At 44.0% G+C, this 26,679-nt stretch overlaps 1 protein-coding gene across 1 annotated transcript in view; it reads right to left on the reverse strand.

The window, feature by feature from the left end:
• MDGA1 (MAM domain containing glycosylphosphatidylinositol anchor 1) overlaps positions 1 to 26,679 on the reverse strand; it is a 284,044-nt gene that overhangs the window by 26,896 nt on the left and 230,469 nt on the right. The window contains exons 13-14 of the mRNA XM_066611613.1: positions 24,305 to 24,457; positions 22,453 to 22,584 (exon numbers count right to left, since the gene is read on the reverse strand). Of these exons, the coding sequence (XP_066467710.1) occupies positions 22,453 to 22,584; positions 24,305 to 24,457 (285 nt within the window). The remainder of the gene's footprint in view (positions 1 to 22,452; positions 22,585 to 24,304; positions 24,458 to 26,679) is intronic.

Raw genomic sequence — 26,679 nt, forward strand, 5'->3', positions numbered from 1 at the left:
AAAGAAAACAGTAGTTTGAATTAAGTGAACTTGCAAACAGCTGCAATGCACATAACTTTTCCCTCCCCCTGTGATGAAAGGCTGGGAAATTATGTATCACAGTTCTGCTTGTCCTTGCAGAGATGGCTCATACACATTCAAAATCAGCTGATGAGAGAAACCTTTTGCTGAAAACTAGGCTGCTGCACCAGGTTAACTGTAAAGCCTCACAATTCCCCAGCAACTATAGCAGCATGACAACTAACAAGTCACGGCACTTCACTATGTCATTCCATTATCCCCCCTGCACTCTGGCCATACAACCCAGATCACTGTAGGTCCATGTCTACGCTCCATTGCCAGGGCCAAACAGTATCCTGAGTCAGACCGCTGGTTCATCTAGTTCAGCATTATGTCTTTTGATTGTCTGCTATATTTACAAAGGTTTCTTTGGTTGTGTTGGACGGACCAGGCACTGCAAATTGCTCTCATTCCTTGGAGCCTATTGGGGTGCCTCCTTTGGGAAAATCTGTTCCAGATAATGCCATCTAGTCTCATCCTATGGGGACTCTCTTAACAGCACAATCCTATACATGTCTACTTGGAAGTAAGACCTATTGTGCTCAATGGCACTGACTGCCAGGGAACTGTCTTTAGGATCGCAGCCCAAGTCTGTTTGCCCACTAAGCAATTCTCAAGATAAGATGCCTTTCCCCTAGTCACCCCAGCAGACTAATCTCAGTTGCTCTCAGAGCTCACTATGAGCATTTGGGTCACACCTCAATATCCAAATCCTGTGCCACTAGTCAGTGCTTATGTCTTTTAAAGCACCACATTTGCTGACAGATCTCAAAGATGAGACTTTTAGTACTGTCTGCTATAACAGATTGACTATCACTGACTCTGGATGGAGAGAGTCTGCAGCAGCCCTAGAGTTTTGCAGAACCTTATAGAAGATTTATGCAGGATGACCAACTGAATCCTTGTTTGAATACAAACCTTACAGTCTGCTCAAACTCTTTCTTTCTTGTCCTTCATAAAATCAACATGTTGGACATGCGCAAAATTCCTGTTCTGTAATCACCAGCATTGCACAAACTGTTTCAAAAGCAGTTTCACTACAAACTTTGGGCATAATCCTCACCAGGTCAACTCAGAAGTAAGTCCTATTTTGTTCAATGGGGCTTACTCTCAGGAAAGTGTGGTTAGGATTGCAGCCTTAGGGCCCAATCCTATCCAACTTTTCAGCACCGGTGTAGCTGCAATGCAACCCCGAAGTAAGTGAACAAATTTTCCCATACCTTGAGGAGGCCTCTGTGACTGCCTTCCCACTGCAGGATGGAGCACATGCCCCATTGGCATGGTTGCACCAGTGCTGGAATATTGGATAGGATTTGGCCCTTAGTCTGGTTTCCCTCAATAGTTTATAAAGAAAAAAACTTCTGAAATTTCTCCTCTCCTTTTTTCTTTCTTTCTTTTTTTTTAATAAAGCCTTCCACTTCTAATTCACGGTCAAAATTATATTCTCTGGATATTGCCAAAAAGATGGACTTTGTATTTCCAAAAGAGTTTCTGAGATGAGGGCAAAGTAGGGAGATATACCTAGCTGGTTACATTTGACAGGTCCTGACATCGCTTCTCTACTGAGTGTCAGCTCTCCAGCATACTTTTCTCTTGCCCTCAGTGGTGCCATTCAACATTCAGCCCTTTCTCTGCCCCACCACTCTCTGCTGCTTTAATTATTGCCACAGGAGACAGCCAGGCCAAGGGCCCACGTCTATTCATGTGCCTGCCTCCTCATGGGAGAGGGCTGAGTGCAGCTCAGTTTCTGACAACTGAACTAGAAGATCTGCTTCACAGGGCTACCACAAGGTTCAAAGGAGCAAGGCAGACAGAGAGAATGAAAGAGAAAGGAGAAACAACTCAGCAGCTCAATTCACATTTATGCTGTGTGTTAAGATTTTTAAGTTCAGGAGTCAGAAATCAGCCTCCTAGAGTGAGCAATACAGAGAAAGACGGGGCCCACTCTACTGCCATAATAGTGGCTTCCAACCAACATCATTGTGAAAAATAGTAATTTTTCACAATGTAATTTTCACACGTGATGTGAAGCCTTCTTGATGCTCTCAGTGGAGAGATTAACCCCCTTCATTCTCTGCTTGCTTTCGTTGGGCTACAACCCTGCACACATTTTCCTGGGAGTAAGCCCAGGAACACAGTGAACACAATGGGACCCACTTCCGAGTAGACATGCATATGATTGCACTCTTGGAACCCTCTTGCACGACATTGTAAAGGCATGTACCATACTTGCCTTCATAAAGTCACAAACAATGTGACACCAGCAGCTATTCAGGGGAAACCCTGCAAACTGGGGTGGTGGCCCCAGCACCTTGCTGTAGAAAGCTACCCATGCTGAGGCTACTAAGATGCTGCAGGGGGTGGGTAATGGGTGGGGGGATAGGAGGTTCTTGGTATTGAGGGGGTGGGTGGGAGGAGATGGATCCTAGCGGCGCCAGCATGCACCAGGATCCTTTCCCCTTTCCTTTCCCTGTTCTCTCTCCCTTACTCTCATTGGTTCTGCACCAGTAAAATGGGTGGTGCAGATCTGAGGACACCTACTCTGGGTAAGCAGAGGCTTACTCCAAGGCAAGGGAATGAAAGTTCTCTTACCTTGAGTAGGCCTCTGGCACTGCCCACATGCAGGATGCAGTGTGTGCTCCATTGACATGGCTGCATGGGAAGGGTAGTTTAGTTTGGGCTGTCAATCTCCATGGCCCCAGCATTCCCTACCTTTTAAAAGGCCAATGAAGACTTAAAGAAAAAATTCTGCCTTATGATGTTTGATTTTTGGCCATGAGTGCAGGTTTTATGCTGATCTTCACTGGATTTCATCTTGCTGCAAATTGTCTTCTGCTGTTTTGTGCCTCTTTGCTTATTTTCTGTCTCTCGTTTTTTTGCTTTAGCTGTTTGGGTGAACCACTTTGTGCAACATTTTATTTTTAAAAGTGACATATAAACAAGCAAGCTAACACATAAATAATGTTAAGTATTACTGGCCAGCCCCGCTCTCAGATTGATCCTCCCTGGATGCTGCCAAAGAGGGACTCTCTGTTACTGGAGGAGTTTCTGCCTTGATGGGAAATTGGAAATATTAGTCCTGAGCCAACAACCTTGTCATCACCAAGGCAAATTTAGCTAGTGTTGCCTACTTAGTCTGAGGCGAATTCTGGAGATTGTTTTTCCAACATGATGTAATGTGGGAAAGTGCTGGAGGCCCTGTTAAAGTCTCCAGGATTGCAACCAATAATCACTTGGAAGTTGATGCTGATTCTGGGAAGTTCTGGCTGAACTGGGGGGGGGGGGGGTTGGCAACCCTAACCACAGCTCATTTAAGTCAGGTACAGTGACTTGCTGGGTACCTGATGTTTCCTTTATGGCACTGTAGACTCAGGCAAGCTGCAAAATTGGAAAGGTTACTGGGACTGCCATATATGGCTTGTGGGCTTCATTCAGTTCAATGGGTCACGCATTGTACAAGCCTGGCACTGAAAAAGCCCAGTCAGCCATTCTGTGGATGCATAATGCAAAAAGTTCCTGCCTGCTGTTCTGTGGTTTTGTTGGATCTTGTGCGTGCAGAGCAGCGAGAGGAAAGAGGCCAACATAATTTCTGCTGTTACTTCAGCAAGGCTGAATGGTTCATTGTAGTGCTCTATCAATTGAAGCAGTCAGATTTGTTTTTTCGGAATTCAAGATTATGCTCTAAATTTCTTCTATAGTCATCACCCTCTTGCCCAAAATAGCTCATCAAAGGGGAAAGAAAAGAAGACCAAAGGTCAGGGCTGAACAGTTCAAAAGATGACTGTACTTTGAAATGTTTTTTGTGCCTTTCTGCCTGGAGTGGTTCTGGTTGTGGATGAATTTCTTACAGGAAGTTAACATTTCTGCTGCGATTTCCAATCAGATCCTGAGAATGAAATAATTTCAGAATGACACCTGTTACTGTCAAGCTGTAGAAGTGAAGGTGATGGCTTCTCAGGATTGAATGACTTAGGGTGCAATCCTAACCCCTTATGTAGGTGCTTTCCAGCACTGGCACTGCGGTGCCAGTGGGACATGTGCTGCATCCTGCAGTTGGGTGTCACTCACAGAGGCCTCCTCAAAGTCAGGGAATGTTTGTTCCCTTACCTCGGAGCTGCGTTGCCCTTATGTCAGTACTGGAAAGCACTGACATAAGGGGTTAGGACTGCGCCCTTAGCAACTTAGGATACATTTTCAAATATCCTCAGTGGATTGTTGGCACTTAAACTCCTTTGAAAACCTGTCTATCAACCCACCCATGCAAGTTGTGCTTCAGTCAACGCACCCCACTTTTTGGCTTACTTCAGTTTGCATGGTTGGTTATTTATTTTCCCCTCCCTGCGTGAATGTATGCATGACAAGCAAGCCTTATGCAATATGCGCTGTCTTTCCATTTGGGACTGAGTTTTTAAACTCAGTGGGAAAAGTAAAATGTTCATGCATTTAAATCAAGTAATGTATGCCAAGGCCAGGTTTCTGCTTCTCTGGATGAAGCAGCAACCTCAGCAGGCACAGAGGGTGGTGTCTGGATGGTTGTTCAAACAGCCAAGTAGTTAATGCTCCACATCAAAAACTAAAAGGTGGCCCAGAACACGGGAAGGGAAAGTGGACATGCAATTAGAGAACCCATTTTCCTTTTTATTTCTCTTAAGTGCCTGAAAAGTTTTGCATGGAGAGATCTCAAGAACTGAATAAGTAACGAGATGCCGCAAGCCCTGAGGGGCAATCAGGCTACACATATTAAGGCTTGCAGTTCTTCAGCCTCTGCAATCTTTGGAAGAGAGACCTCACTCACATGTAGCACAGCATGTGTGCCTCTACTCAGGCTAGCAAGGGGAGGTGTGGATATGCATCAGAAGTCCTGGCTTCTGGGGCACTTTTTACACGGAAGACAAAAGTGGAGAACCCAGGACACAGTGATCTGCTTTGCATGATCAGGAAAGTGTCTTTTGACTCACTTTCAGCCTCTTGACACTGAAGGTGATATAGCATAATGCAACAACTGTTAAAAAGTAACAAAATAGTCAAAAGACAACAACATGCAAACAGCCAAGTAGATAAACATGCTAATCGCTCACCAATAAACTCCCATGTAAAATTCATAAATAAATAAGATAGTTTTAGCAGCACATCTAAAGTTCAGCAAAGAAGCTGCCCCTCTTGTCAGAGGTTGCCCCTTTTCTTATTATAAAAATATGCAGAAAGGGAGGAAAGTACAGGACTGGCAATTAAGGGGGAGATGATCTGATGGGAGGAAAGGAAGATTTACAGGATTCGCTTGATTAAGCAAACATGACATGAAGGTAACATCAAGGGACAGCCCAAGTCAACTGCATCCCTGCAAAGGCGGACATCATGATCCATTGCCATAACGACTACAATGGCCTCACCAAAGCCATGGCTCCATCATACGCTTCAGGGCTGCTGGCCCTGGTTGCAGGATCTGCAATGGCTGGAGAACCCGCAGACTCTGTGCTGGTGCATGTAAAATAGTGGTGTGGCAGTTCAAGGGTGGGAGGGAGAGCGATTGGGGGAGGATCAGAGTGGGGAGCAGAGTGGGTGGGGTCTGTTTGAGGGCAGGAAGAGATCTTGGTACTAGCGCAAGACAGATCCTATCCCCATCTTCCTGGTCTGACAAGTCTCTGCCTCTCCACAGACTTATGCCAGCTACATAGCTGGCATAGGTCCAAGGAGACCCATTGATAGTCATGTGATTTTTTTGCAGTGGCAAGTAAAAAAATATTTTTATATCACTCTCTCAGATTGTTTGGTGCCCCCCCCATATTGCAACAGCATAGCTTCATCACATAGGATGGTGAGGAATAGGATTGGGCCATAAATTGCTTTTCCTGGTCTGTTTCTGTTCTCTGTCTTACACATTACTTGCTTCTTATAGGTTGGCTTAACTGGCTGCTTCACATCTAGTTTCCCAAAGCATGCTTGACACTTTCCATGTCCAGAATAGTTCTGCCTGAGATCTTGGGCAGGACAATAATGGATATCAGCATAGGAGAAGCCAGATGTTGAACTGTTCAACCTGTCAAGCTACCATACTAGAACGGAAACATATTTAGATTGATCTTATGAACTCAGTGGGACTTGCTTCTGAGTAAACATCTCTTTAATTATCATGTAACAAACCTTAAAACTAAATATTGAGACTTAACTGGGTTCTGATTAGAGCCATTCTGAGATGCAGTGGTGATATCATTTGAGAACAGACTAGTATTGGGGGGGAAAGGAATTGATGATACGATAAAATATGAGAAATCTGCTGCAAAGTTGATAAAAGTGGTAGATCATGTTCAGAACAGTGAACAGAACATCTTAATCTATTCACATGACAAATGGGGCACATGGTAACTGCAAGAGAAGACTTGCAACTGTGGCTGCCAGAAGTATTCTTGTGTGCACCTGCAAATGTTCAAAAAGTTATACAAGGTGGAATACCCAAAGCCTGGAATACCCTACCCTGGGTGTGGTAGTAGACGCACTCAGCCAATAGCTCATCATCAGTGGAGGAACCAGCAATTAACACCAAGCAGGGCTTTTGCTGCAGCTACCACACATCCATTATGGTTTTGTGCTTAAGGCCCTTATCAGACAGCGAAAATGCAGGCTGTAGTGGTTTTACATCAAGGGCACCTTCCTAGGAGCTTTCCTCACACATGGCCAACAAGCTAAGAGGACTGGTTTTCAATCAAGGCAGATTTTGATGGTGGAAAACAAAAGAACTACTCTTCAGGGCCTGGTGATACCTTCTGCTTAGGGGAAACTGCTGAGACCAGATTCAAATGATCAACCCAAAGTGCTGAGATGCAGGCTGAGTATCCATGTGGCAGCCCGCTACTTGCTGAAGTGGATGTATGAATGAATAATAAATAATAACAAACTTTATTTATATCCCGCCCTTCTCCCTAAAGGGACCCAGGGCGGCTATGAAATGTGCACCTGAAGCTTCCATAAAAGGCCAGCAATTCCAACCCATTTCTCAGACAATCAGTAAAGCCATGTAAACCAGGAGCAAGATAGGAAGCTGCCTCATACTGAGTTGAGACCATTGGTCTATCTAGTTCCATACTGTCAACACTGACTGGCAGAAACTCTCCAGCATTTCAGCCAGAATTTTTCTTCTACTCAGTCTAGAAATGCCAGGAGTTAAGCCTGGGACCACCTGCATGCATAGCATGTGCTCTAACACTGAGTGGCAACTCTTTCCTATTTCAGACTATATGCTTTGGATTATTTGATCACAAGGAAGACTTGTAGCAGGATGTCTAAAAGGTTGAGGGCCCAATTCTAAAGAGTGCGTGCCAGCTTACAGACGAAAGTCCCCTTCTCCTGAGGAGGCAGCGACAGCTGCCTGGGGCGTGCTGGATGCAGCAGCAGTCATTTTTGGCACTGCTGCAGCCCCATGCACCAGGCAGGTAAGGACTGGGCTGCCAGCTATGAAATCAAGACTTTCCCGGTTCAAATCTTGTCTCTGCCATGAACTTGCCAAGTGGACTTAGGGAAGCTACAGCATCGCCTCCCCAGTGGTAGTATAGGGATGATAATAATACCTAGAGTCACTATACCTTTAACCATGTATAATAGAGGGAATTTTGGCAGGTGCAGCTTTTTAAACCTTTTCATGTTGAGCTGCACCTGACAAAGTTCCCTCTACTGTACAATGGTTAAAAGTACAGGCACTCTGTCCCACTTTGTATCTGGTCACCCTATACTTACCTGATAAGGCTGTCATTAAGACTACATCAAGATGACACATGGGAAGAACTCAGAAAGTGCTCTACAAATGCTAAGCATCAATCAGCAGTTAAATCTAGTTATTAATCAGAGCAGGCACATTTCAATCAACAGAGGCAAATTTTAATCAGCAAAGTTGAGGTTGAAGAGGACACTTGTTTATTTTGTTAAGACTTTTTGGTTCTAGTGTGTTCATTCACATTAAATATGAATTGTTTTTAGTTCAAAGTTATACTTGATTAAGAACTGGATCTATATGTCTGGTTTTCTGAGTTTTCATGTCTCAGTTTTAAAAAAAAGGTATTTTCTGTTCTTTGGATTCTGTAAGCAGTGGAGTTTTCAGTGGCTAGTCGTTTACTTCTGAGCATCTTTCCTTTTGCACAGGGGATTATCTGTGAATGTGTATTTTTTCTTCAGGCATGTTGTGAACTTTTTTAGTTTCTTTACTAACAGCCCAATTCTAACGAAACCTCCCCCCACCAATGCAGCTCTGACAACAGATCACCTGTGGGGGAAGACAGTCATGGAGGTCTCCTCGAAGTAAGGAAACTTGTTCCCTTAACCTGGAGCAAGATTCAGCTGCCCTAATAGGTCTCCTTGAATCTGTGCCAGCAATTTTGTTGGTGCAGAAGCAAAGCGAGTGAGGGAGAGGGAAGAGGAGAGGAAACAGGGATAGGGTCCTGGCACATGCCGTGCCATCAAAATCCACCCCTCCCTGCCCCATTCAACCTCCCCCTGACCCCTCACTGCCCAGGCATTCCCCATTCCTCCCCTGACTGCTTTGTGCTCGCTTACCTGCACTCTTGCTACACTCGGCTGCAAGCAGCAGGCCGCTAATTATGGCAGGGTGGTTCTGAAATGGCAGCTGGTGAAGTGCAGTGGGTACTGACATCAGCAGAGCCCCTGTTTTGCTGTTGGAAAGCCTAGTTAGGACTGGGCTGTAAAACTATTTGGCATTTGTCACTGTGTGTCTCATTGCAAGTAGTTTTGTTTCATAATGACTATTATGTGTTTTTTGAATGAATTAAAATATCGCTTATTTTTCTCATTTTGTTTAAAGACAGTTTCTTGATGAGCAGCTATTTACTCTAAACACATTACAATATAGTTAGTGTCAATACATTTGTGTCTTGCACCTGTTAGGCTTCTGTCTTTTCCTGTAAAAGGAAATGAAAAACAAAAATGCTCTTCCTATTTGTTTCACAACAGAGTAGCAGTTCTTGTTTATCAAACACATGCATGCCATCTCACACATGCTTCAAAATTCCCTCAAAGGCACCTACATCTACTTCCAGACATCGTGGGACACAAATCAAAGCAAGCAAAGCTGAGGAAAATGGCAGAGTCCAGGAAGTGGGGCTGAGTAGAATTTCTGGGCTGGAGTGTGTGTGTATGTATGTGTCACTGTCCTAAATAGCTTTCTGTTCTTCCCCATGCAGAGCAGAAAGAAAATAAATGATACAAATATGTTGTTGTTGGCAACCTTCAGTCTCGAAAGACTATGGTATCGCGCTCTGAAAGGTGGTTCTGGAACAGCGTCTAGTGTGGCTGAAAAAGCCAATCTGGGAGTGACAATCCCTTCCACACCGGGAGCAAGTGCAGTCTGTCCCTGGTCTGTCTCTCTGGCTATGGGCCTTCCTTCTTTGCCTCTTTGCCTCAGACTGTTGGCCAAGTGTCTCTTCAAACTGGGAAAGGCCATGCTGCACAGCCTGCCTCCAAGCGGGCCGCTCAGAGGCCAGGGTTTCCCACTTGTTGAGGTCCACTCCTAAGGCCTTCAGATCCCTCTTGCAGATGTCCTTGTATCGCAGCTGTGGTCTACCTGTAGGGCGCTTTCCTTGCATGAGTTCTCCATAGAGGAGATCCTTTGGGATCCGGTCATCATCCATTCTCACGACATGACCGAGCCAATGCAGGCGTCTCTGTTTCAGCAGTGCATACATGCTAGGAATTCCAGCACGTTCCAGGACTGTGTTGTTTGGAGCTTTGTCCTGCCAGGTGATGCCGAGAATGCGTCGGAGGCAGCGCATGTGGAAAGTGTACTGAGAAGTGTCCTGAGTACACTTCTGTACTGCAGCGAGTCATGGACTCTTCGCTCACAACAGGAGAGGAACTGATACAAACATATGCCACATTATACAGGTTGCAATGTCCTTAGCACATAGCAAGGTATAAACAGCTCTGCATATTTTGATTTATGTATTGGTGCATTCTTGGATGGATACTGGGTGTCAGGATAGATTATTGTGCACTGAAGAAGCAGCATAGGCAGCACCACAGAGGGGGATAAGCGCACCTAGAGGAGTAGACTGTCCCATCCCCACTGCTGCACCCCTATGGTTACCTGAAGGAAAGCCACTTTACCCACACACAGAATGCTTTCCTCTATTATCATCAGTCAAATCACAGAAAGAGCAACTCCTTCTGGGATCCTCTTGGGATCAGTTCAATCAGAAACAACAGGACTTTTTTCAGGAAAGTATGTTCAGGATGGGGGAGTTGGTGTGCAATATATTATTACAGAGGGAAGGGATCCCAGGAGAATCCTAAACATACTTTCCTGAAATAAGTCCTATTGTTTCTGATGGAATTAAAGGTTCTTTTTCCCCACCCCAGTTCGATCCTCTGTAATAAGTATTATTCCTCTTTTGGAAATCCAGTACGTGAGACAAGGTTTGGCCTTCCCCAAATGCATTTTGCCTGTTCTGTGCTGCACATAAATCTTTATTCTGGTGCCACCACTGGAAAGCATAAGGACAGGCAGGGGAGAAAGAGCAGAAGAGGAGAAGGAGGAGAGGATGACGACAACTATGATGATGATTACAAGACTAGACTGTTTTTATAGTTGAAGGGACTTATTTCTTGCCTTTAAAAATTGCATTTTCCCCCAATACAAATATGCACATTCTGCCACATATTGTCCAGGAAGGAAGTGCTTCAACATTAAAAATTAAAACCTATTTAACATAGGAAAAAAAATCCCATCCCATTAAACTCAAGTTTTTGTTGTTTTATATTCTCAAGTGCCATAAAATTCTACATTCCAGCAAATTCAGTGTTCAGTGCTGGGAAGTAAAGCAAACAGGACTCCAGTGGCAAGCAGTGGGTTATCACCATGTGTGACAGATATTGCCTCCCAAGTGCCTTGCGATAAGAAGTGCTCTAAAAACACAGATTATGCAAAAAGTGCAAAAGTGCACAAAATGAATACCAAAACAGAAGTGCAAAAAATGAATACCAAAACTAGGCCAGGCAGCAGAAAGGAGGAAAATGAGAGCCATTGTCTAGAGCAGGGGCGGGCAACCTTTTTGGGCAAAGGGGTTGGATAGTCAGCGATTATGTCATCACCAAACTTCTGGGTTGCCAAGCTCCTTGAAGTGGTTGTGCAGAGCATGGCTTGGAAGCCAAAGTTTCTTGCCCTGTTTGTTACATGCTGGTAGGGAATGGCTGAGCTGCCTGCCCAGGCTTGCTGTGCAGAACAGTGACTCCGCAAGCCTGGGTAGGGAGCTTCGTCATTCCTTGTTTGGTTTGCAGCAAATTGGGTGGGAAGCTTTGCCTCCTAAGCAAGCTCAGTATGTTCAGGATGACTTTGGGTGGTGGGCTGGATCTGGTCCATGGGCCGTAGTTGCTGACCCCTAGTCTAAATGAATGAATTGATGGAAGCACTAGGGGATGTGACCCTGGAAGGTGAGAAAGGTATGGATAGTTGGAAAAGCGATTCTAGCCATACTTATGGTCCAGAATGGCACTAGTCTTGTGTATGTGAGTGGAAGGACATAGGAACAAATTTTTTCCAATGCATTCCGCAGTTTTGTGCAGATCACACTTGTGACTTTATTATAGGTGAGCTGTGGTATCTGCAACAATCTATTCTCAGACCCCCACAGACAAGCAAATCCATTGTTTTCAGCCCCTTAAAACCTCTGATAGTAACTGGAGTTGTACTTCCCCGCCCTCAGAATGCCTTTTAAAGACATAAAACTGTCACTTCTGGTTTTCGCCTGATAACAAGAAGTCACTTTTTTGGCCTCTAGGAGGCATTCTGAAGTCCACAGAGGCCAGGGAAGGACACAGAGCCTCAGTGGGTTTCAGAAAGCCGTCTGGAGATGACTGGAACGCAGCATTGAGCCAGATCTGTGGATGGAAAATCCATAGATAAGTAGGCTCCACCTGCATTTCAAAGAATCTGAAGTGATGACTATGGTTGTCATCAGAGCATGCTGCAACCACAGATGACTAGATGAAAATCCTAGCTAGGGTATACCCTTCAGGTTTACAACCAGAAGAATGTCTCAGAAAAATAGCCAAAGACGTTTATGATCTAAACTGGTTAAGCATTCATGATGAGATGAATATATGATGTTCTGAATGATCAACTGTTTATTACTTATTCATGCCATCAGATACATTTAGCTTTCATTTCATTGTATGCCTGGTCTTTGATACCCAGCTCAGAGGGTCAAGGGTGAGCGTCATGTGAAGAGGTTCGGTGTGTGACAGGGGCCAGAGATGCCTAGAACTGTTCTGTCCCCTAGGTCCTCCCACTTTTCTCGAAGGGCTTGCACTTTCTTTCAATGAGGCTTGTGTAAGAGAAGAACAGAAGGCGCACTGTGCCCATCTTTTATGATGTCTGTGTCAACACAGAGCTCACTTAAAGCCATGATAAGGCAGACATTGTTTTTCCCTATCTTTTCACTGCCTTTATAAGGGTTCAAACTAGACATGACGCAGGAGATCTGGGAATGAGACCTTCTGCATTTTTTGAAATGTTAATAGCAAGCAAAGAAGATCCTGATTCAGCTTGGGAGTCCTGGAGGAGTTAACCATTTTCCCCCGTGCCATTTTCTCTGTTAAAATTGCTCTCAGTAGCTACTATTTGCTTTGCAGAACAAAACACAATACAGATAAACAGTGATCTGTATGCTTTGCCCTGTGGGACAAATAGCTTGGGAAAGGGACAATTTCATTTGCTCAAATAGTACAGGAGAAAACACTCTTATTCCCATTGACCAACAGTTCCCAAACTTACCAGAGTCAAGGCGTCCTTTTGTGGCAGCCTCATCTTCTTAGCAGTTCTCCTGGGCACCATCATCTTGGACTGTGTGAGATCTCACTTGATCCAAGATGTCAGCACCAGGGAGAACCACAGGAAGATAGGCACTGCCATCTTGGATTGTACAATTCTCGCAAGATCTTGCATGTTCCAAGATGGCAGTGCCTAGGAGAGCTAGAAGGCTGCTGGGACATTCCGTGGCACCCCTGTGAGTTTGTCACTGTGCCTAAGGGCACCATAGCACGCAACTGGGAACCACTGCCATAGACCCATGGTTCTAGTTTGAATCACTCCTCCCCTATAGCTGCTGTTAGTATTTTTAACAACTGCAGGAGACTCATAGATACACCATTTCTCATCCAGCTATGCCCTAAGTCGCATTCCGTAGATCCACGAACTAGTTAAATTGGAGGTGCTAAATCCAACTGTTTTAGCTACTCTTATCACCGATGAGCATTCTCCATTGCAAGGAGGGGAGAAGATATGTCCTACGAAAACCACTGTTGAGGATTTCCATGCCCACAGCTACTGAAGGAATTGGAGCACCCAGCTGGAGTATAATCACATGTGTGATGGTTGATAAATTAAAAAAGAATTAAGGAAAGTCCCACCAGTGTATTAATAGAAAGACTATGAAGAGACAAAAATTAAATGCAAGAAATGATTCAGCACTGGCTGTTCATCCAGTTCTAATCCAGCTATTAGTAAGAGTTTTAGAAAGATGTGAATTATGCCTGTTCCAAAAATACACGCATTCCAACTCAGCTCAACTGTACAATATTGCATAGTACATTATTCTTCAGAAAGTAATTGAAATGGATAAAAGAAGGGCAACTTCAAGACATGAGGTAACCAAATGTTCATCACTTGGTCTCCAAGGGTGAGCATTTCTTGCAGATCACTGGCGTATTCCATGTTTCTGACCATTGCAATGCGACCAGAAGCCAGACAATACATAATGTCTAAGGTCACCATGCTCCTGTTTTCTTCTTCTTTTTAATAAAGCAACTGTGGGGAGCCAGACCCAGATCAGGACTATGACGCAAGGGGAGATGAGTTTTATCTTTTCTTTCCTATTCTGTGGTCCTAATGAAAACTTCCCTTTGAAGCTGATATATGTCCCAGAAGGGAAGCTGCCATTGGCACCAATGACATTTACCTCTCTGGACCAAATAGCAGTTTCAAGGGGGGGGGTAGGTTGTGGGGAGTATGTTACAGGGGAAAGGGTTAAACCTCTTTCCATCAACACCACAGTTCTTATCTGAACCAATCCGACCCCATAGCTGCTCTTTAAAAAAAAGCATGGAAGAACAATGATCTTTAGGCATTATATGTAGCTGGGTCCATGGTCCTACTCTCTATGCTAATAAAATTAATAGCCCAATCCAATCCCTGACCAGCCCATAGCATGCAGCACCACCGATGGAGAGTATGTTACATGTCATGGTGGAAGTGCGATCAGACAGTACAGGAGAGATCAGTAAAAATATTTTTTACTTACCTCCCTGTCGGCCTCTTGGCCTCCAATGAGTCTCCTCAGATATACACCAGCTCTTTTGCTGAAGTAAGTCTGAAGAGACTCCTGGGGACGGTTTCAGACTGGGAAGGGGGCATAACATCTCAGCAACTGTCACTGCTGCCAAGATCCTCCCCCTCCTGCCCTGCTTCTCACCCTGAACTGCACACAGTCCTCTCCCAAAATGCCCCCCCCCCCAATTTACTGGCAGCAGTGGAGGATGGCAGAGGTTCTGTAGGGTGCTGTTGCTCACGCGCAGCCTCTGGGCATTTGCCAATGAATGGCAAAGCAGCTACTTCACCACCAGCCCAAGACTCACAGTGGTGGATCATGAGATCTGTCACCATAAACTCAGTATACAGTAGGGTCATAAATCATCTTGTGAGGAGCAGCTGCATATACATGTCTTTTACAATCAAAGACAGTCTTATAATATTAAAGTGGCTTTGGTTAATGCTAGCCTTACCTCCATCACTACTACCAGCTGACACTCTCTCATTCTATCCCATGCCATTCCAAACTCTTGTATGTTATTCCCTGCCTTGTCCCGCCATCTCTGTCCAATGTATCTCAGGAACTTTCTGGACTGCGTCACATTGATTAACATAGATTAACACAATTCTTGCATCATGCTGAGCACTTAGTAGAAGGTTCTCTTCAATAGCATAGCTAGGGGGGTGAAGGGGGTACCAGCTGCACCAGGTATCATGTTTTTGGGGGGCAACAAGCTGAGCTTAACAATAGTGGCCCAAATTGTGAAAAAATTGGTATGTATGAATAATACCTTCATGTTATATATCACTGGAAAGGTAATTTAACGCAGAATGCAATGAAATGAACCTCTTTGGAATATCTGAAGTCTATCAAATGTTATGGCCAATTAAACAGAAAATGAAAACACAACTGCCTTATGGAACAAAAAGTGGATTTTCCTAACTCAAAATGCACCTATGAGACTGATTGTTCTGACAGCCAATGATATGTTATTTTGATAGAGCATGGAACCAATAAGGTGTTAATATGAGTCAGCTTTTATTTCCATGTATCATAAAGCAGTTACTCCTGCTAACTGGGTAAAGAGGCACTTTTTCAAGTGGTGCTCCTCATATATTTAGCAGGAGATTAATAACTGTCCCTCTTCACCCTAGCACAGTGTCTCTATCCAATAAAGGGCACACTTTTTATTTACTTAATTAAATTTGATTTTGTCATGGGGGGCTACAAAATCTTCTTTGACCCCAGGTAGCAGATGCCTTAGCTATGCCACTGGCTTGCGGGGCAGTGGCAGAGCAAGTAGGTGGTGAGATTCTATGGGGAGGAAGCAGGTTTTCTCCCAATTTTCATGTTTTTAAAAGCCTGGGCATGACATCACTTCCGGTTGTGACATCACTTCCGGGGCATCATTTTGAGCTCGGCACTGGGTTATACAATCATTAGCTATGCCACTGGTTCTCTTTAGAAGTTGATTAGCTTTGGGCTTACAAGGCCCTTCTGCTTTAATAAACAAGGTTTCTGCAATGGCTTCCACACCACAGAGGAGATTCCAGGATCTTCAGATGCTTTCACCTTAGTCTCTTGGTATTTCAAGTCCTCTGTGTATCACTAGTCTAACTCAGAGCTAGCAAGAGAAGCAGAAGGGGAGAGACTGAAGATAAGAAAAACACACACACACATACGGATATGTGCGTATGTGTGCTGCAGCCAAATAAATTAAAAGGAATAGGAATGGCCTCCAGAGAGCCTCCCTCCACCCAGCTGTCCGCTCAGCTGAGAGATATTCAACATCACCCTACTCTGTTAGTTACTGAATATTTTATGCTCTGGCTACAAACGCTCCATTTGTATTCTGTTTCTCTCTTTCGTCATATCTATTATAAACGAGCAGTGTCTGGGAACTCTCCCAGGGAAGATTTGCCTGGATGGCTATGGATATTTTATAGTCAAATTGTGGAGAGTAAACTAGCTTTTTGAGTCATGCAGCAAAGAACGGGAAAGAAACAGGTAATAAACTGGGTATTAAAAAATAAATAATGCCAAATTGTACCTGGTCTTTTTCCCACAATTTCACAGGACTTGACCACATTGCATTGGTGGTGGTGCGCATGCATGTGGGTGAGAGAGAGAGAGAGCTTGACAAGAGACACTAAGAATTGCCTGCTGCACTCAGGTTGGCTTGTGGGTCCATATTGTGCTAAGTCTGGAATGAATGACTTGCTTCAACTGCTGGTGCTGGCAAAAATATGACTCTCGGTTTTTAAGTAGCTGATGAGATGTGGAAACCTTTTTCATTTAAAAGTTACATCAGACTGATCATCCATTCAATAACTTGCCCCTAGCCATCATTAGACTCCCTCTGGACAAGCAGAGACAAATGAGCCCTAGGAAATTCCAGAACACTTTCTTGGATACCCCATGTGACTATTCCCTGTGCTTCCAAAATGGAGATTTTACTTGGATCTCTTCCCTGGGTTACTTTTGATGCAATGTTTTCTCTCCACTGAAAAACAGCTAGGGATGAATGCAACCACAAGACACCTCACCATGTTAAGGAGTGCAGTTCTGGTGAATTTCCACTTGAATCTATCAGGACATATCTTTGAAAGTAAACAAGCAGGAATCAAGGTCTTCTGCTCACAGAGCTTCCCTACAGCACCCATGGAAATTATGACAAATGGCAGCAGTAAGGGAGGAAAATTGCAGCTGATAAGGATAAGGACTGGGGATTTGCATACCAATGTATGCTTTGGTTCAAACCATGAGGCAAAACTTCTTCTATCCCTGGACTATTCACTGAAAATACATCAGGCTCTCTGTGGTGCTACATTAATGGCAACACTGTGTAACACCTCATGGTACTCTGTATTACATTTCTCTCCTTCTCTGTAAGGAGAATTGATTGATTTCTGTACTGAAACAGAATCAAAGAATGAATGACCATATATTGCTAGATTAGGATTGCTTTAAAAACTGTGTAAAGCGCCTGAAATCCAACAAAGAGTTTTGCTAGTGGTGCATTGCTTCTATGCTGTGTTATATGCCCTTTGAGAACCAGGTTTCCCAAGACTGCATGTATTGGTTAAGCCACTCCAATTTCTTCCTCTGAGCAACACAATTCACATTTCAGCATACAGTTGTATGGCTCCAACTGACCATGATTCTTCATTTTGTAGAACAGCGATTTTCAACCCTTTTCATGTCTTGGCACACTGAGAAGGTACTAAAATGGTCAAGGCACACCATCCATTTTTGGACAATTAATAAGGCACATCACATTGCCAGCTGGGACAAAAGGGTGAGTGGAGCTGACCAACCCTCTTCTTATTTACTTATTCGAAGTATTTCTGTACCACTGCCTTTCTCCTCAGTCTGGCAAAATCTGTGCAGAACTGTGCAGAAACTGTGCAGAATCAATGTCAGTAAGTGTAAAGTCATGGGCAAAAAATCAAAACTTCACATATAGGCTAATGGGTTCTGAGCTGTCTGTGACAGATCAGGAGAGAGATCTTGGGGTGGTGGTGGACAAATCGATGAAAGTGTCGACCCAATGTGTAAAGAAGGCCAATTCTATGCTTGGGATCATTAGAAAAGGTATTGAGAAAAAAACAGCTAATATTATAATGCCATTGTACAAATCGATGGTAAGGCCACACCTGGAGTATTGTGTCCAGTTCTGGTCGCCACATCTCAAAAAGGACATAGTGGAAATGGAAAAGGTGCAAAAGAGAGCGACTAAGATGATTACTGGGCTGGGGCACCTTCCTTATGAGGAAAGGCTATGGTGTTTGGGCCTCTTCAGCCTAGAAAAGAGGCACCTGAGGGGGGATATGATTGAGACATACAAAATTATGCATAGGAAGGATAAAGTGGATAGAGAGATGCTCTTTACACACTCACATAACACCAGAACCAGGGGACATCCACCAAAATTGTGTGTTGGGAGAGTTAGGACAGACAAAAGAAAATATTTCTTTACTCAGTGTGTGGTTGGTCAGTGGAACTCCTTGCCACAGGATGTGGTGATGGGTCTGGCCTGGATGCCTTTAAAAGGGGATTGGACAAGTTTCCAGAGGAAAAATCCATTACAGGTTACAAGCCATGATGTGTATGTGCCACCTCCTGATTTTAGAAATGGGCTATGTCAGAATGCCAGATGCAAGGGAGGGCACCAGAATGAGGTCTCTTGTTATCTGGTGTGCTCCCTGGGGCATTTGGTGGGCCGCTGTGAGATACAGGAAGCTGGACTAGATGGGCTATGGCCTGATCCAGTGGGGCTGTTCTTATGTTCTTATGTTAATCCATCAAGTGGACACTCTCTTGGGCTTTCCAGCTTCCTGAACCAAAACAAGTGGCTAAATAATTTTGACTATGACCCAAGCACCACATGTGTACAACTAAGTAGGGTGAGTCCTTAACCTTTGCAGTGAAAACAAAATCTTCCTAGTGGTGAATCATCTACCAAGAACTCACAGCAGAACTGTATGTGTGTCTACTCAGAAGTAAGTCCCATTACATTCAGTAGAACTTAGAGCCCAATTCTGAACAGCATGTGCTGGCTCACTGCCAGCGCACACTGTCGTACCGTAAGGCATGTTTGTGAGACCTTACTGTGGGCCCAGCACCAGAGCTAGCCCAGCATGAGTCCACTCTGGGCCAGCTCCAGTGCTGGGCCTGTGTTCTGGCACCCAGCAGTTACCCAGACTTCTGGGTAGTGAAGAGGTCAGTGGGGGCGTGGGGAAAGTGGGAGCAAGGCATTCCAGGGCGGGGGAGACAGGGAGGAGGCGTAGTGAAACCCCTTTTCCTGAGAAGCTGCTACAGGCTACCTGGCATGCGCTGGGTACCGTGGCAGCCATTTTGGTGCCGCAGCAGCCCTGCGCAGCTCACGATTGGGCTGCCCAACTGCAATCCTAGGCCCATTTTCCTGGGAGTAAGCCTCACTGAACACAATGGGACTGACTTCTGAGTAGAAATCTATAGGATTGTGCTGTTATTCCTATGAAGGTGTAGGATTGCAATCTCAAGGAGCCTCTGGATTACTAAAGACAAAGTTCATCAGCAAAAACAAAAGAAATGATTGGCTAGAGCAGCTCTTGATGATGTGTCAAGCCTGATGTCCCAGGGAAAGAAAAAAAGGGCAGATCATAAGAACTAGTTGTCACACCTAATGCACAGAACCAGATTTACTGGTGTATGATACAGCCATATAGTATAGACGTTTTATAACAGCATGAATTATGTTTATCACATGATAATTGCAGCCAGTACTTCAGCATGTGAAACTGCTTTCACAAATCATTCTCATTTATCACCTCAGACAACTACTGAACAAGAGACAAGCTGGGAAGTGTGCAAACTATGGCATGTTTATGCAGTCTCACTCAGTTCAGGGGGCATCTTGGCTTACTGAGAACAACTTGGATTTTGCCTAGAAATGCCCTTGCACACCAAATGGAAGCAAGAACAATTAGAAACAGAAGTGATGAGTACTACTATACAAAAACTTAAAAAAGAGAAAAAAGAAGTTTGATCTCTGGATAGATGTATTTGTGGTTCTTGGGAAGGGAATGTTAACAGGCAGAGAGAATCTCTTTTTTTTCTGCCCTCTCTGACTGCATATCCAATCTGGTTTTTAAATAATTCAAAATGTCTTCACTCTGCCCTTTGTACACACCCTAGGAAATCTCAGCATGTCATTAAAACATAACAATGCAGTCACCTTGCACAAATTTAGCAGCCCTCACTATTGCTGGATGGGAGCAGAGAAATGTGCCTGAAGTTTAAATGGAGAAATAAAGCAATATCTAAAGAATGTTTACAGATGAGGAATGCCCATGAGAACAGGTAGATTGTGGGTGTGTCTGAACATTCACAGAATGTTTCATCTGATTTCTTTGTCGCTAAAGTTCAAAATGCTGTCAAATTCATACTGTCCCATGCATCACTTCAGCATTTGATATGCCTGAAAAGAGTGTGAACCACACACCACCATAAGTGGTGGTGATGGTTAAATCTACTCTCCTATAATATTCCCTTATACGAGACACTCTGCAGATCCTGCAGAGAGAACTCTCTTTTACATTCCCATTTCAAACTAGTCTTTTTCAGTGCTTCAAAGTCCACAAATAAAAATCCTTTCTGTGCAGGGGACACGTTAATTAAATTATTAAATTTTTAAGGGTTAGTCAAAGAATGAAGAAGACTAGGGCTGCAATCCTAACCACACTTTCCTGCAATCCTAACCACAACAAAATAGGACTTACTTCTGAGTAGACCTGGTTAGGATTGTGCCCTAGGGCAGTTAAATACTGTAAACAGCCCTGGTTCAGGCCTGTACTAGAGAAAGCTAGAAGACTCATAATATTGTACGAAATGAAGACAACACCAGGTCCTCTGAATATCCCTGATCTGAACAGAAGGAACTACCCACCAACAGGGTAGTTGACATCCATGTCAGTTGCCAAAACACTGACTGTAGGGCAAATCAAAGTCTCAGTTTAGAACAATCATTCTGTTGGCCTATGGAGAGAACTTTGTACCCTGCTAAGTGCCCTGTGTTGAAATCAAGATTTATTTAAAGTGGCTTGGAGAAGGCAGAGAGCTCCCTTGGCTCATCCTTCTCTTCCACCCAGAAGATGCAAAGACCCAGCTTCTGGTGTGATGAAAACTTGCATGCTCAGGTACAAAAAAAGTTAATTAACTCTGTTTACCACCCCTGTTTACCAACAGGCAGGCACACTCCTGACTGGGTCCTGATTTTTCAGTCAGGCTCCAGTCCAGCAGGTGATTAATAACTTAGTGGGCTTTAGAAAGAGTGCATTTATTATTCAAATTAATGAAATTATAATCAAGAGGTGACAAATTAGCAATTGCTCCTTGACTGAATGTGGAAACTCATTAGGCACTTCTGTGGCATTCACGGAGTGCAACAGCTTCATCTCAACAGTCAGAGACAGAAGATGAAGCGAGAGAGAGAGAGAGAGAGAGAGAGAGAGAGAGAGAGAGAGAGAGAGAGAGAGAGAGAGATGCCCTTCAAAATGACTTAGTCCCATAAAATGAATTTTCCTTTAGCACATTTTTTCTGCTATCTTCCTGGGTTCTGTTTACCCTCTTTAAACTAACACAGCAGCTAAAGCATCCACATTAATGTCTCTGTTCCCCTGCTTAAAACAGTCCTTTAAGAGTCCTGTCCAAACCAGACCCCACATGGAATAATTCCCTTCTGACTCATATTGAAATATTTTGATAAAAGAGATAGGCATGGAAAGGGATTCCCTGTTCTCTCCTAGACTATGGAGAGACCAAGGTGAGAAATGATGAGTCTATACAGCAACTGGGAGCAGAAGGGCTGGAGATAAAAGAAAAATAGATCTAGCAACTGTTATGGCCACAAATATACCTCTAACACAGAAACTGGCATGTAATCTTGCAAAGATGAGGCCTTGCTTTGAAATACTAAATCAAATCCAAGTTTATACCTCACATGTTATAGAAAAAATATATCTGAAAATGTGAGGAAGTTTGTCTAACTGCTTAGATTAGAAGCTAGAGGTGGTCTGCACAAACACCCACAGCAACATGCCCTCAATAGGCCTCATTCTACTATGTGGGTTCTGAAGGAGTGCTATCACCACCCAAAGGCTATGGACATTGGCCTCAACAGTGGGCCCATCTGAGAATCCTGGGCCATCAGCAGCTACTCAACAATGCAGACCCCTGATGCCAGCCTTGCCCATTTTCAGTGCTGTCATGCCCCATATGTCTACCTTATCCTAGATCATCTTCCACTATTTCAACTGTGCATTACAACAGCAAACCAAGAAGGAATGTGGGGAAAAGTTACTGCATAGATATATTCTAGGAGGAGTTTCAACTCAGAACTTGGCTACAGTTTTCCTTTTCAATTAGAAAAATGTTATTTGTCAAACCAAAGTTTCAGTGCCATGAAGTAAGAGCCACACACTGAGAACCATCTGGCACAGACAGAGGTAGTGAAGACCATCCCCTGTCAAAATCAGTTAAGCAACAGTTCAGAACCCCAGGTGCTCTTGCCCCATCTCAGCTAGGCTCCTTCAAGTTCACTCACCAATGTGCCTCCCATACATGTGGTAGTAGAAAGAGACACAGAATCTGGCTGTCATGTTGTACATGGGGCTAATTAACCTGGCTTTGTCATCCTTCACTCGGGGTGCAGAGGCTTCAATGAACATGTAGTAGCCTGAAGAACAAACAAAGGTAGGGGAAAGTAATATGTTGTCACATCTCTCTTCATGTCAATGAGGTGAACAAATGTAAGGTTATAACTAGTATTTAGGAAGGGATGTGTGTGTGCCTTGAACCAGGGAACTAATGGGCAGCAAAATGGAGCCTTGTGACTTTAGCTGTATCCTTTCCTTTGAAAACTGCAGATTTGGTCCACAAACAACAACTCTAGGTCTCTGTTTTGCTCCCCCCCCCCCAACATCAGTGTTTCTCCAATTGAGTTCTGGAAAATCTTGGTGTACTTTGAAGGCAAGAGTTCCCAATGAGAAGATCAGTAATAGCAGAAAAGCTTCCTTAAAAGACACCTTGCCCACCACAACTCTTTCTCTAAGATGTGCAACTGAAGGAAAATGCAGTTGAGTACTAAAGACCTGAGAGTGTATCGAAGGAATCAATGAGGACCAACAGATCTGATGAGTATCCATTGCGTATTGATGGCAGGAGGTTAGCAGGTCAATTCAGGTCTCCCAAGCTGCTAAATTGGCCTGCTGAACCTCCCCCATTTTTGTTTTGCCATTGTCCCTTTGGCTTACTCTGCTGATTGTGAGTGCTGATGGCACTCCACTCCCAAAATTCAGGTTGTCTTATGTCATCATCATATGTAGGCAACCGAGAGTGAACAATGAATAGTTTGACGTGTGTGTGTGTGTGTGTGTGTGTGTGTGTGTGTGTGGGGAGGTCTTTAGGAATAGTTTCTATCAGAATGGACAACAATGAACCCCATGTGTACACAATGGGGGAAGGACTTTGGGATCCTTTGGTAAGTTAAAGGAGAGGACTGACTATCTCCCAAGATTAACATGGCATTCAACACTATAATCTTTTCTCAGAACTTGCATGGATTGCATCCCAGCAGATCCTGGCACAGAAGACTAGAGATGCCAGTGGACTCCTGCTTCAGAAGCCAGGTCAACCCTTTCTGAGTATTGAGCACGTTCTCTTCGCTCACTTGCTTCAGTCCTCTGTGATTTCAAAGTGAGCATCAATGGAACAAGGGCATTTGGCAGCAGGCAATTAGCCAGTAACAAGGACTAATGCTCTCCTGATTCCTCTAAACAAAGCTGTGGGAGTTTTAATTGGATATTTAATACGAATAAGAAACATGCAAATTAACCGCCTGCTCCCCATGCCCAATGCAGAGCAGATGTGTGCGTGAGAAAGAGTGAGAGAGTGAAGAAAGTCAATCTATTTTATCCCTAGGTTGAGTATGATACAGAGAGCTAAATTGGTCTTCTAGAGGACTCAGCAAAATGTAGGTGCAACGGCTTACTACTTTCTGCAAACCCTCAGAGTAGTGCTTGACATGTGGAGATCTCTTTTCATAGGAGGGCACCAGGCTGGTTCAAAGAAGAGCTTAACAAACGCTCTGGCATCCTGACTTCCAGCATATAAATGAGAGGCAGAAGTTAACCATGTGGAAGATGAGAATCTGGAGGGGATGGAATGAAGTAAATGAAAAGGGAGCAGATGAGCGTGGGAGTGAGGTTGATTACTTGAGCCCTTTCCTAGGACAGCATGGGGTGCTGAATATCTAAGCGAGCTGGGGGCACCATACATACCCAGACTCCCTGAATCAACACTTGCCAAGATTCTAACTGGGTACAGCTCAGGATTAGGAGAGCGCAGGAAGGATAACATTGCAGTGTTGAGATAAAGGAACCTGGAAGCCTACATACCTTCTGGTGTCCCACTGAGGTCTGTGGTGGGACCTGTATTGGCTGAGCGCTTGGGATCGTGGGTTAGACCACTCTGACGAAGCCAGTCAAAGTTGTCTGTCGTGTCCTGTGTATAACCACAGATCTTCTCGTCCTCAAAGTGGCAAGTGTTATCTGTAAGCAGGAAGGGCAGCTAGTCAGAAGCTTTTTCAAGAACAAGCATAACTCCCATGTAATATTTATATTTCTGCACTGAGATGACACATTAATTCAGGAGGACTAACAGCCCAATCTTATGCTTCCCTTCCACTGATGCTGGTGTGCCAAAATGGTTCATGCTGTATCCTGTGGAGGAGTGCAGTCTGGGAGGTCTCCTCTGGGTAAGGGAACATTCATTTCCCTTAGAGACTTCATTGCATGTAGGGGTCTACTCATACCTGTGCTAGCAAAATTGCTGATACAGGTCTATTGCTGGCAAAAGGTTAATTCCTCCAGTGATAGAGCCCATTAGGACTGGGCTGTTTGTGAAACATCCCATTAAAGCAGATGATATGTAGATTTTAAAAAATAATGCTTTTTAACAGTTTCCCCCAAATGCCTATTGTAATACATTAAAAAAAATTGCTGCCTGTCATGGACCAATAGGTACATGATCTTATATATTCACAGGGACAAGCTCAATGTTGTGTTAAAACCAGAGCTCTGTGTTTTTATTTTTGTAAAACTTAAGTTGCAACTGGGGGGAGGGATGATCAGGACTGGAAATGTGGAGCATGTGGAGGGGATATTTTTAACCATTTCTCCTTGTAATGCAATCCCAATGAAAATCACCCCCCCTCCAAATTGATGTGTAAGAAAGGAAAGCTACCAATAGCACCAGGGGAAGCATAGGATTTTCATTCAGTCTGTAGCATGAGTGTTAAAGGTTAAATATCCCCTCCTCAATCCTGATAATTTGTGCAGCTACTGTTTAAGTATTTTGTTGTTGTTTTTTTAGTGCAGGGCTAAACTACACATGTTAAAGCAGTGTGCAGTTTGGCCCACAGCTTTCAGGACTGGAGCTGGAGCCCAAATAGATGCATATGTTTTGCATTTTTCTGACTATTCTATTCTCTTTCATGTAGCAAACCTAAAATACAGAAGTGCTGAAAACCAAATGGGTATATGTGTTTACTAGTCTCTGACTCTTTAGTAATTTTGGCACCCTAAACACATATAGCCAAAAGCAATGGAGATCCAGAGAACAATTCATGCTCTGGTTTTTCAGTACTTTAGGCTATGAGATGCCACATGAGCAGTCTCTGGTTCTCCAATCTTTTGTGCTCTCTAAAGTATGAATCTTCAAAGGCTGCAACTTGCTGTTTATAAATAAGGGAATAAATGAATGGAATGGTTATAGCTGTAAAAAGGAATTCAAGGGGACAGGATGAAAGTGCATAAAAGAAAGGGGGATTCTAAGCCTGTTTGGTAAGAAAACAATTGTTACTAGATATGTGAAGACATGCATATGGAGTAAAGGGTGAATGCTAGGAGGACACGTGGCCCAGACCAGAATGCATGTTCCATTGACCAAGCGTGATGCTAAGAGACCATCAGTCCCCTGAAACCCCTACTAAAAAGTAAGCCATTCCTATGTCTTAATTCAAATCCCTCCCTCCCACCCTCATTTTCTTTGGCTATAGGAAAATTCCGTCCCAACTACAACTTGCCTTGCTGTCCTATTTCAGCTTGCAAAACAATGGCATAATCATTGGACCAGCCTGGCCTTGAGACAAATATAGCCATTTATGGTGGGCCTTTGGCCACTGGCTTTTCCTCAGCAACCCCACTGCCAATTCAATCAGAGTCCTATGTTAAGCAAGCAAAAGGGTGCACCCAAGACCCTGGAGGACTCGGCCTAAAACAAATGACACTGCCAATCACTTGAGAACTGGGGATGGTCTGATGAGAACTATTTAGGGATAAAAGATTTGTTCAGGATGAGATCATCCCACAAAAGGTCCCATGCTAGTCAATGGCCAAACACCCTCTATGTTTGGCCACTGTTCCAAATTTTTCTCAGTTCAACTTACAATCTGCAGTCCTGCATGTTGGAATGGCAGTTTCAGGCACTTGCCATCCACCTTTGCCACCAGCATTCTCTATGCCACTGGGCAACTAAGGCAGATATCTTGTTTCCTCACTCTTTTCTCATTTCTCTTCTGTGTGTCTCCCTCTCTCATCTCCTTCTCTTCCCCCCAAACCCTAGACATTCCTCAGTCTGGCATCCGCTATACCTGCGCTGCTCCCCTTACTTGTGCTTTGTCCCTGTAAGCATGCTGGGCAGTCTTGTGGCTTAAAGCACAAGCATCTCAATTATGAACCACCTCTGCAAGTAAGATAGAAAAACAGGAAAG

The sequence above is a fragment of the Tiliqua scincoides genome, chromosome 1 (genome assembly GCF_035046505.1).
Source record: "Tiliqua scincoides isolate rTilSci1 chromosome 1, rTilSci1.hap2, whole genome shotgun sequence".
NCBI lineage: Eukaryota > Metazoa > Chordata > Lepidosauria > Squamata > Scincidae > Tiliqua > Tiliqua scincoides.